Raw genomic sequence first — 12822 nt, forward strand, 5'->3', positions numbered from 1 at the left:
CTAACTATATTTAAATAAAACTATGAACAACATATCCTGCTTTATAAATAAATTTCATAAATAAATATTTAAATATAAAACTACATAAACTAAATAACATATATCGAACATAAATTCATTCGCTAACCATAATCAGCATCCGCATAATTTATGGTGCTTTCATCACGTAAAAATTGATAAAATCCACAAAAGTGTAATTACGATCCACTTTTGGGCGAAACACACACACACATTCACACAATATTAAAAAGCTTTCGTTTCCAACATATTTTCGAAAACTAACCCATTGACGCACTCACCACACCATTGCATAATATCGTTTCGCTCTATTCGCTCGTTCTCTCGTTACTTACAATCCACAAATAGGATCCATAGTATACACACCTGATTTCGATTTCAGTGCACAGATCAACATTTCGGCACACAACATCATTGATTTCATTTATCGCTTTGCTCTATTCGCTCGTACTCTCTTATCGTAGCCACATAACATCTCCATGGTATACACACCTGATTCGATTTCAACTTGATATCAGTGCATCGATCTTCATTTCGCCAATACATCATCACCCAGGTCGTCAACGTTGTCATCATCGTCATCATCGCCATCATCGTCGTCGTCGGGGGAGATTTTTGCTTCATGATCAATTCACTGATAGAGCTTTTTTGAATAGCATTTTTTTGTCGTTGAAATGCATTAAACAACTTTTGCCTTTTCGTAGGTTTAACCTTCAATGCTTTGAAAAGAAATTCTTAGTACAAAATAAATTCGCTTGTTAAAATTGGATTTTGGATTAATCTCAATTCTCACAATCTATCTTTGAATTCAACTCGCCGTGAGATTTAATTTGTTGGGACAGTTTTTGTTGGGAAATTTTATTCTTTACAACAGGGTTGCCACCTAGCATTTTTGATTTGTTGAATAAATTTAATTGAATTTTCAATAAATTATAATCGTTTTTGTTTTTACTGTCGCTGTTTAAAGAATAATTGAAAATTAAAAATCTACAATGGCTGAACCAACACTTGATGAATTAAAACAACAACGAGCTTCTACTAAAGGAAGTATATCTCGGATAAAGAATATCGTGGAATCCAATTCTAACGCCCTAACTTCAACTGAACTTGAATGTCGTCTAGGAATTTTGGAGTCGTATTTTAAACAAATATTAGCATATCAAACCAAAATAGAAGTTTTATTACCAACAGATACTAGTAGAGGTGAAATAGAAGATTTGTACATCACCGCAAAAACTAAAATTCTTTCGCTTTTGGGTACTGGTAGACGAAGTAGTGTCGCAGACATGACAGTTTCTACTGTCCCACATACAATTAGTCATCTTCCAAAACAACGTTTACCAAAGTTTAGTGGAAGATATTCAGACTATAAAAATTTTATAAATTCGTACAACAATTTGGTAGAAAATGATTTAAGTTTGACAAAAATAGAAAAATTTAATTACTTGCTTTCTTGTTTGAGTGATCAAGCTCTTGGCACAGTTAAGGCTTTTCAAGTCACGGAAGCCAATTATCCCAAGGCACTTCTTAGTTTGAAAGAGCGCTATGATAATGATTGCCTCATTTTCTTAGAATATATCTCACAGCTGATCGAATTACCCAAGGTTCAAAAAGCTTCTTCTGTTTCTCTACGGAGCTTGGTAGACAATATTTCGGCGTTGATTAGTTCGCTACTTTCTATAGGATCGCATGAGAATATTTGTAACGCAATAATAATTCATATTGCGATGTCGAAGGTTGACACAGATACACAATCGAAGTGGGATGAACAACTGGACTATAAGAAGTTGCCGGATTGGAAGGATTGTGCAAGCATACTCAATAAACGGTGCCAATATTTGGAAGCAAGAGATAGCAAGCAGATTCGTTTGGAACAATGCGTGAAGACATTCAACAAACATTCATCAACAAAGCCAACAATAGTAAATCCTCATCGCCCACAAACTTCGCTTACTGCAAACCAACGATCCTGTATCTTATGTCGAGACCTTAACCATTCAATTACAAATTGTAAAAAATTTCTTGAGCTTTCGGTTATGGATAGATTTTGGAAAACCAAAAAACTAGGCTTGTGTCTGAATTGTTTAGGGAAGGGTCATAGTGTATCTAGATGTCCGTCGTCTTATAAGTGCAAGACTTGCAAACAAGCACATCATAGCCTTTTGCATAGGACTCAACCTGCAGACACCAATTCTGGTATTGATACTCCCTCAGATACATCTGGTCAAAGCACATCGGCTGCAACTCATTCCGCAATGGAAAAAGAGCAAGTTCCTGAAGCACAAGTTATTTTAGCAACAGCATTAGTTCTTATCAAGGACTCATCGGAAGGCTTTCAACTCGGTAGGGTTCTACTAGATTCTGGCTCGCAAGTCAATTTTATTAATGAAAAGTTTGCCAATTCACTTGGTCTAAGGAAACATCGTAAGAATGTTGACATCGTCGGAATAGGAGTGACTGAAACAAAAATAAAATATCAAACTCAATCAACAATCCGTTCACGATATAGCAACTTTGAAATTTCTCTCGAGTTTCTAGTTGCACCTTCCATCACTGGGTATCAGCCTGAAGCATCTCTCAATGTAAGCAGTTGGAATCTACCTTCTAATTTAGAGCTTGCTGATGAGAATTTTAATCAACCGTCACAAATCGATTTATTGTTAGGGGCTGAAGCTTTCTTCGATTTATTAGAATCAGGTCAGATAAAACTCGGAGAGGGTCTTCCATCATTGCAACAAACTGCATTAGGATGGATTGTATCTGGAAGATACAAATCAAAATACAACACTTCAAAGAAAGCATCGTGCGCAGCCAATACACTTGAAGTTGGTCTTGATAAATATTTTGAAAAATTCTTTGAATTTGAAGAAATTCAAGGTCTACGGCCAATATGGTCTGAAGAGCAGAATGAATGCGAAAAGCATTTCATAGACACAATTAAGGTGCTTCCTACCGGTCGGCTTATGGTACAACTACCTTTCAAAAAACATCCTAGCTGTCTTGGAGGCTCTTACGATATTGCTTTTAGAAGATTTTTGTCGCTTGAGCGTAGGTTATCCAAAAATGCATCAATAAAAAGTCAATATTCTGATTTCTTAAAAGAATACGAACGTTTAGGTCACATGTCTCTGGTTCCCAATCTGAACCTTGATGAAGATCATTATTATCTTCCGCATCAATATGTATTAAGGCCTGATAGCGTATCAACAAAGTTACGTGTAGTCTTCGACGCATCTTGCCGCACATCATCACAAATTTCTTTAAATGGAATACTAATGGTGGGTCCTACTATACAGGATGAGCTTTTGGTTATTTTGCTACGTTTTAGACTTTATCGATACGCGCTAACTGCAGACATCGTTAAGATGTATAGGCAATTCCTTGTACATCCATCGGATAGGAAATTCCAATTCATCTTATGGAGAGAAAACGAACATACCCCAATACAAACTTACCAGCTCAATACCATAACATACGGCACATCATCTGCACCCTTTTTAGCAATTCGCTGTCTTCAGTATTTGGCTGAAATTAACGTCGAACGTTTTAGTCAAGGTGCTGCTGTTCTTAAGTCGGACTTTTACGTTGATGACATGCTAACTGGGGCAGACGACTTGGATACTCTTTGTCAAAAACGGAATGAAGTCGTTTCAATTTTGAGTACAGCTGGCTTAGAACTTTCGAAGTGGAACAGCAATCATGTCGCTTTAATTGAAGAAGCTACACCAAAGGACATCAAATTGACTGAATCCAATCTCACCAGTACGTTAGGTATTTCTTGGAACCCTCGTGCTGATGAATTCATTTTTTCATACAAACCTAATCGGGTCTATACAAAATACACAAAAAGATCTATTCTCTCGCTTTCGTCGTCTCTTTTTGATCCAATGGGCTTGCTTAGTCCAATAATTATCCGGGCTAAGATACTGCTACAACAGCTTTGGATAGAAAAATTCGATTGGGACGAAAATATTTCTCCAAATCTCGAGACAGAGTGGCGTCAATTCATGACAGATCTCAACTCAATTCAAAATCTTCCAATTCCTCGATACGTTTTTCTAGAAAACAATATCAGATTCCAGATACATGGGTTCGCAGACGCATCTATGAAAGGGTATGGCTGCTGCATTTATCTGCGGAGCATTGACAATAGTGGGTCCGTAGGAGTGAAACTTTTAGTCGCCAAATCCAGAGTTGCTCCTGCAAAGAAGAGAACACTTCCCCGCCTAGAGCTCTGCGCAGCACATCTCTTATCCAAACTTTGGGTAACAATACAAAGGGTCATCGTCAAGCACTACAATGAAACATACTTTTGGACTGATTCGTCAATAGTTCTGCACTGGATATCCACACATTCTTCGAAGCTAAATACTTTCGTTGGTAATAGAGTAGCTGAAATCCAGGACACAACAAAGGAGGTGGTCTGGAAACATGTTCCAACTTCTGACAATCCAGCAGATATAGTTTCTCGAGGATGTACAGCGGAAGAGCTTAAAAGTTCAATTTGGTTCAGGGGTCCAGATTTCTTGATCGAGGATGAAGAAAGGTGGCCATGTTCATTAGGAGCTTCTCCTCCTCCAGAAGATTTATTGCTAGAACACAGGAAAACTGTTTTAGTTTGTCAAAAAGACAAAAACTATTATCTCAATTTAATTGAAAAGGTTAGCTCGTACACCAAAGTTTTGAGAATCTTTGCTTACGTAAAAAGATATCTCAATTTACGATTACTGAGGATTCCATTCCCAGGTCGATACCTTACAGCTGGGGAGTTAGATTATTCGTTACTCACCATAGTTAATGTCATACAAATGGAGTATTTTGCGAAGGAGATCCAGGCAGTAAAATCAAACTCAAAACTTCAAGGATCGACAAAATGGTTATGTCCTTTTATCGAGGACAGAAATGGTCTTTTGTTGTTGAGAGTAGGTGGCAGATTGAAACATGCTGACATTCCAGAGGAAAACAAACATCCGATGTTGCTTCCAAAAGATTGCAATTTCAGCAAAGAACTTATTCGACATTTGCACTATTCTAACTACCATGCAGGTCCAAAGGCTCTTGTGGCGCTAACGAGACAAAGATTTTGGATCATCAATGTTCGACAGTTGGCACGCAGCGTTATTCGAAGGTGCACTCATTGTGCAAGATATCGACCGAAGTTATATGACCAAGTAATGGGAGATTTGCCTGCAGAAAGATTAACATCTTCACGTCCATTTTTATGCTGTGGGGTTGATTTCTGTGGTCCTATTTACACATACTACAAAATCAGGGGGAAGGTGCCTTATAAAACCTATGTGGCAGTTTTTGTCTGCTTCGCTTCGAAAGCGGTTCACTTAGAAGCTGTATCAGACCTTTCAGCAGACGCTTTTATATTAGCATTAAAAAGAATGATAGGTCGTAGAGGTATTCCCAAAGACATCCACTGTGACAACGCGACAAATTTTGTTGGCGCACAGTCAAAACTAAGCGAGTTGCGAGATATGTTGTTCAAAAAATCCAACCAAGAAAATCTCATTAATTATTGTACTAATTCCAATATAAATTTTCATTTTATACCCCCCAGGGCACCCAATTTTGGTGGAATTTGGGAAGCTGCAGTTAAAGTCGCTAAGGGTCATTTGTATCGCAGCCTTGGAAACGCCAAATTGTCATTCGAAGAGCTGTCAACTGCACTTGTCGAGATTGAGGCCATCATGAATTCGAGGCCTATTACTTCTATATCAACAGATCCAAACGACTTCGAAGCCCTAACACCAGCACATCTCCTGATCGGGTCCTCTCTCAAGGCGATTCCCGAACTATTGACTGAGGTATCCGACATAAGCTATCTCGAAAGGTGGCGGCGAATTAACGCTGTCAAAACTCATTTCTGGAAGCGATGGTCCAACGAGTACGTCACTGAACTGCAAGGTCGTGGAAAGTGGACAACATCAAGTCCAAATATCGCTATCGGCAGCTTGGTCATCATTCACGAAGACAATTTACCACCCCAAAAATGGCTCTTGGGAAGAGTCACCAAAGTCATCGAAGGTCCTGATGGGCGAGTAAGAGTCGCCGATGTTAAAACTCAACGAGGAACATTTCGAAGACCTATTCGCAAATTGGCGGCGATTCCGTCTTGAAAGGTGATCCTTTCAAAGGGGGCGGAATGTTGGAGCTCAAATCATCATAAATTACTTTATTTTTGAATTAAATTTTGAATAATTAACTTACTCTTAAATTGAATAAATTCTACTACTTTTATTACATTTATTTTTGAATTTGGCGTTTCATTTATACCATTCGCCATAATAACTTATTGTTGAATTCGCCTTAAAAATGTTACTTAAAAATAACGTAATTTCTCTCTCTAAAAATCTGCAATAAAATGTATGTATAAATAGAAGCTTTCAACTTTAATAAAATCTCTTTCTTGTTTAAAAACCCTTAGGGGAAAAATCGCTGCATTTTCATTTCGTCGTTCGCTACAAGTTTATAGTTTCGCTTTTATAGTATATCGGCTATAATATAGTAATTTAAAAGTTATAGGATCTAAAGTAATTTCGCTTAATTTATCTCAACCAGGATCTTTCTATCTTTTTAATAGAAAAGACAAAATAGAGTTCCCAGGTTGACGGTCAAGGTATTTGATCGTACAGTTAATATCTCATCCCAAGAAAAAGATACACTCGAAAACATTGCATGAAAAAATTTTGTCATGGCCGCATATTTTGACATTTTTTACCAAGTTTAGTATTCTAAAACTGAACTTCTAAATTTGGTATAACCATAGCTTTCCAAGTGCTGTGCGCAAACTTATTTGTGTGTAATTTAACAGTTACAGCTACCTGGAAAGTAGAATCAAATTTAAGTAATACTCATCAATGGTAGAGAAAGAAGAGTTTTATCTCTATCTTTACATTTTCAGGAATTGAAAAAAATCGTATAATGCTCTGCACAAATTAGCGTACGGAAATTAAATGTTTTTTTTTTTTCAATCCTACAGCTAGCACCATGTTTAATGCCTAAATAAAATACTGACAAAAATATGATTTCGGCATTTTGTTTCTGAAGGTTGAAAAAAACTCCTTTGTAATTGTTCTGCTCCAGATTTAAATATATTGCACTTCAACTTTTTACCAAAGTTGCTCTCATGTACAAGGTTTTAAAAATATTAAAATTCGAACTTCATTGTGTCGTTATTACCTTTGTCTATAACATATCAAAAAGCGGCATTAATTTCAAATGATAGTTACAGAATCTTGAGAAAATCGAAAATCAATCTTACATGCATGATGTATCCTTGAAACAATATCTAATAAGAGCATGCTGCTGTAAGAATCTATTTGATATCCTTTTGCAGTTAAAATAAGTGTCTTTGAAAATTGTAGTATTTCTTACGTCATGTTTATTTTTTGTGAGAACCAATATCTTTGAAAGATAAAAACTCAAAAAATTGAAAATCAAAATGCAAATCTTTCAATTTCTATTTTCTATTCATGTGCTCGTCATGTTTTGTTTTGTGTATCAATTTGATACAAATGATGCATGTATTGGTTTGGAAAAAAATTCTATAATTTATGTGCTCATCTTCAATTTATTTTTGTCGATTGGTGCTGCTCCATCACATTTCTATGTTTATTGAACTTCAAATTAAAATTTGTATAATTAAATCGTATTCTTATTATATCGCTAATTGCTCAGTTTTTATAATTAGCACCGCACAATAAAAATACCAAAATTAAAAACATTTTTTTCAATATTAGAATTTAGAATTTCCTAAATATTTTAAGAACGTTATGATAAATAATGAGTAAGTTTATGAAACGTAGTGGTGTATTGCGTTTTATTTGCTGTGCAATGATGCGATACTTTTTTTTCTCATCGAAAATGATGCTCACATTATAATTCAAGTCTTTTCCAAAGAAAATGGAAACTGCACAACACTTTTGAATGTATATTCAACGTTCAGCCCAACAAGCTGCAACAAAAGATTATTGTAGTGTCAACGTCATGACGAAGAAAAGCAGATAGAGACAACCGTTCACTACCTATACTAGGTCTGTCGAGGAAATCTTACGTTTTTCAGCTTCATAGTCTTGTTCTTTCGTCATATCCTTTTTCCGTATCCGTATTTTATTCGGTGTTCAGCCGTCAGCAACAGAAAAAACAGTACTGTGCAAATAGACACTGTTCATATTCATGAAACCTCGATGGACTCAAACCGATACAAATCTTAAGTTAGTTGAAGTTATTACAATAAATGACACAAATGTTAAATTTATAAAGGGTTCGCTGCTGCACTCGACTAAGTCACAGAAAGAGAATTCGAAGATATTAATATAAAGAAAGTAGACAAGTAGCATTTGATAACTTGGAATATTTCAAAGTTTACATTAGAAATGAAACACTTTAACACTTTTGGATATAGCTCATAAGTCATAAAAGACCTTGATAAAAGATAGCCCTATGGAGACGAGGATTGGAAAATTAAAATTGTTTAACTTGTTCATTACATCCTTAAGATCTCCTCATATATAAATTTTTACAATTTTTAGAAACTAAATGTTGCAAAAATCGTGCACAGCACTGTACATTATGTGCATTTGTGAAATGGGTGGAATATGGAGGGTTCATACATATTTAGAATAACTTTACTTTTTTATATGTGGGCTAAAAAGAATTTCTATTTTGCTTAAGAAATTGCCATGAAAATACATGCAGCAACAGTTGAGATGACATTGAATTGTGGCTTAAGTGCACTCCAGGAATTGCAAGAGGGTTTTTTGATATAAGCCAGAGAACTCCTTAGTTATTCATGTATTAGCATATAAAGGATTTTCAGGTATTTTGTTTCTTTAAGTAAAATGAGTTTTTTTTTTTTTTGCATGAAGTGATGGTGTTTTTTGCCATCATAAGAAAAAAGACGAGTTTCTTTTTAATAACCGTGATAATTGCTATGAATAAAATATTTAAAAAATTTCTGTTGTATTTAAAAAAAATGTTATATGCAATGTGTGCTTTTCTCTTATAAATTATTTAAAAATTAAACAAGTTTATTTATTATTGCACTTTGGACTTTGCTTTTGGAATTTCTGGATTAAGGAATTTATTTTCTTTGTACATTCTCATGCTTCAATTCCATACATTCAAAAAGAAATTAGTACTTGTTTATGAAATATTGCTTTGTTTAAAGCCTAGTACGCTGCTGAATTGTAACTAATTTTTTTTTAAGTCTCCTAAGTCGAAACATCTCTTTTGTTTTTGCTAACAGAAAACAAAAGGTTGAATCCCGTTGTTTCAAATCCATTAATAAAATAAATACTGAACAAGCAATGTACAAATTACGACCCTTAAAAGTTTTTCTTAAAATGAAAATACATTCACACGTCCACTCGGGTGTATGCGTACTTTTTTTTATTGAATTTTTGTATATTTTTTAAAACTTGTAATGATAATATGTAGAGAACTTTTAATTAAAACCTAATAATAGCTGTATTTTATTTTCCTCGTGATCCAGATCAGATCATTGATTTATTTGCGAAACAATAACAAAACAAAATCCTGCTTTACTATACTAAAACTAGTTTTATTTTCCAGATCCTGAAAGTCATTTCTCATTTAAAATTAGTTCAGAATTAATAATGTTGGTCACGTACAGGAAACATTAGGGACTAAATATTTGGTCATAATGACCTTTTTTGAACCGAAATTAATGTAGCCCTGCTAATTTTTGAAACTACTTTTGGCTTATTGACAAAGAAACCTTAAAAAAAAAATTTTTAAGTTTTTAAAAATGTGTATAATATGGCCGTAACAGTATTATTCAAAAATACAATTTTGGACAATAAACAGCACGACCATTTAAACGTGTGCTCTGTATCGTTCAAAAAAGGATTCCTGAGAACCCAGTCCAAAAAGATAGCATACGAGGTTCCAATGCAATTACGAAGAAGAGGCAGATCCAAAAATTCTTGGATAGTTAAAATAAAAACATTTAGATTCAGTTGGTATAAGACAGGGAAAAATTTAAAACTGTAAGACTTGCTGACGCTATCTGAGATCAATCCGGCGAACCCTAAATGTGTATCCTTAAGGTAAAACCCATGGCAATCCTCGAAAAGAAGATGATTTGAAAATCAACCGCATTTATGTGCTTGTTCATATACAATACACATTTAACTTCCTATGAAATGGATTTTAAATACAATCACTAATTGAATGGATAATAAACACAAATATGTTTGAACTTTTCATTCAAAATCAATGAAAAACAATAAATAATTGTTCATATTGCTGCCTACAGGAAACAGGATATCTATAAAATAACATCCTTGAATTTCTCAAATGTCATGTGTTTGAACTTAAATTACATAATTAAAAGGAATATATTTTCGAAAAGACGTAATCCCAAAGAGTTGCATCCATCGGTCCATGAAACTAATTAAATATAGACATCAGGCATTTTATTTTCTGAATAAATATAAACTGTCATAATCGAGTTCTTCGAACAAAATTCGATTCCATATTAAGCTATCGTCTGCACAATTTTCCTTCCTATGAAAAACTTTTACCAATATAAGCAGAATTTCATTGGATCAATCCAATCAGCAGTTTAAGTTTTCAGCTAAAATCATCATCAAACAATTTCCAACTCGACTGCACATCAAACAAATATTCATTCTTATACTCACTGAAGTTGGGTAAGCGCATTCTTCGATGGGGATCAAATGCTGTAGGTATTTATGTGTGTATATTTGCCAATCACAAATTGAATTCCAATTCACTTTTCAAGGCACCTCACTTTCTGAAGACGAATGAATCCAGGAGTAGTATTTATACGATTTTTAAAGCCAAACTTTGACCAAACACTACAAATCATTTGATTGATTACAGTCGTTAATGGGCTTGTCCATAAAATTAAAACAAATAAATTGTATTTTGATTTCTTTTTTCTTCTGTCATCTCTTTAGATTTTGGAAAATTCAATGAAAAATTATGCATTTTTCTTTTCTGGCCTCTAGGATTCAAATCAAAATGGTTGTTTTTTAAGTAGATATTAAGCTTTGAAATGTTAAATAAAGTTAGTCAAGTGACTCTGAGTGTTTTGGCATACAAAAACGGATACTATGCAATATGCATATCTGGAAATGAATACATCAATGCAAGGCGGGCATTTGTTCCATTTGCTCCATTTCTAAGTGAGTGGCTGGTTAAGCAAATACAACCGACACAGATAATGTATTTCCTTTTGGTCTAATGACGATGACCGCACAACATTGCATCGAAAGAGGCCGACCAACGAACTAAAGAACCAATGAAACCATTGCACCAAAGCATCCTTCATTGACGAACGATGTTAAATAATTTACGGATAGATGCCATCTCAGGCACTGCGATTTTGAATCTATGATATCCTTGCGTATACATGCAATGTTCTTCTAAATCGAAATCCATAAAGCTTAAAGTACTTTAAGCCATTCTAAGTGAAGTGAATTTATCGCCTAGTCAGTATACAAGCTTTATACTTGTGCGTTTAGCATTCCATTTTCAAAGGATACTTCCGCCTTCGGACTATATCTACTTTCGTTTTTCCTCCATACCATCATCTGTGATTTTCAACAATGAAAATAGCTACATACATAGTCTTAACACGTGGCTGGAATAATTTTCGTTGATTTTTAAGGCGTTGGTTGGTTAAGTAAAATTTAAATCTGGAATCAATCGATTAACAATACCAATTGAAAAGTTAACAGAGACTAATTATGTGCATATTTAAAAAAATAAATGTTTCTAAATTTTATATAAAATCTTAAAACTCCGTTCATAGTACTTGTGTAGTAACAAAAGACTAAGACACGGCAAAATTAACAAGAATCAGGCCGAACTGCTACGATTTTTTTTTTTGTCCTTTTGCTATCAATCGTCCGTCGCGTCGGTAATTAAGAAATACTTCAACCTCTAAGGGTTACAAATTGCTTCTGTTGATTTTTAAAATTAGAATTAATTTTTTTTCGAAAATTTTGTTAAGCTTCATAAACTAAATGATAGCAAAAAATTGTATAGATTTTTTAAGAAAAAAAAAAACATATAGGTATGCGAAGGAGGGATAACTTTCTATGGTTAAATTAATAGAAGAAATTTTTTAACAAATTGACTCCAAACATAAAAAAATATTTTAGCAGAACGATAGGATATATCAATTTATATTTTTTTTTATTAGAAATTTCGAAAAATAAACAGGGGGGTCATTCCGTAATTTTGAAAACGATAATCGAATCGATGATAATCGTTTTACAGTTTGAGAATCTTTAAAGCTATTTTAAGTCAATTCTGATTCAATATTTTCTAAATAGTTTATATAAATAAAAGTTTTCGAATCCTTTGAAGTCGTATTAGTCTAGGTGATTTAGTAGTTGCCTCTTACTCGGGTGTACGAGGTCCGATTCCAGAAATTGAAATTGTTTTTTTTTTTTTATTTTCTCAATAATCGTCAACAAATAAACGATAGCTAAATAGGTCTCGTTTTTGGAGAATTACTTCGTTTTTGGATGCAATATTTGATTTTTTATTTATTTATTTATTTATTTATTCCAATCACCGATTAATTTGCAAACTCCACTAACAAAAAAAAAATATTAATGATTAATTTCTACGAATAACCATAATGTTAGAGTAATTTATTTTAATATGTGTAACAAAACACATTTTGCATTTTCCAAAATTATATTCAATGTATGTAAGTTTTGACTTTTGGGTCATTAAAAAATTCATATTGATCCAGTTTTAGCAAAAATTTTCGACGTTTAAACGCATTAATTT

General features: G+C 33.8%; 1 protein-coding gene across 1 annotated transcript; it reads left to right on the top strand.

Annotated features, from left to right (window-relative positions):
* The first annotated feature begins 1010 nt into the window (after window positions 1-1010).
* Window positions 1011-6143, top strand: LOC129909493 (uncharacterized). Its single transcript, XM_055986569.1, has one exon. The coding sequence runs from the start codon at window positions 1011-1013 to the stop codon at window positions 6141-6143; it is 5133 nt and encodes a 1710-aa protein (XP_055842544.1).
* Window positions 6144-12822: the final 6679 nt, after the last annotated feature.

Source organism: Episyrphus balteatus, chromosome 2 (genome assembly GCF_945859705.1).
Source record: "Episyrphus balteatus chromosome 2, idEpiBalt1.1, whole genome shotgun sequence".
Classification (NCBI taxonomy): Eukaryota; Metazoa; Arthropoda; class Insecta; order Diptera; family Syrphidae; genus Episyrphus; species Episyrphus balteatus.

Coding starts and splice junctions, on each gene's coding strand:
- LOC129909493 (XM_055986569.1), top strand. CDS start 1,011: ATGGCTGAACCAACACTTGATGAATTAAAACAACAACGAGCTTCTACT.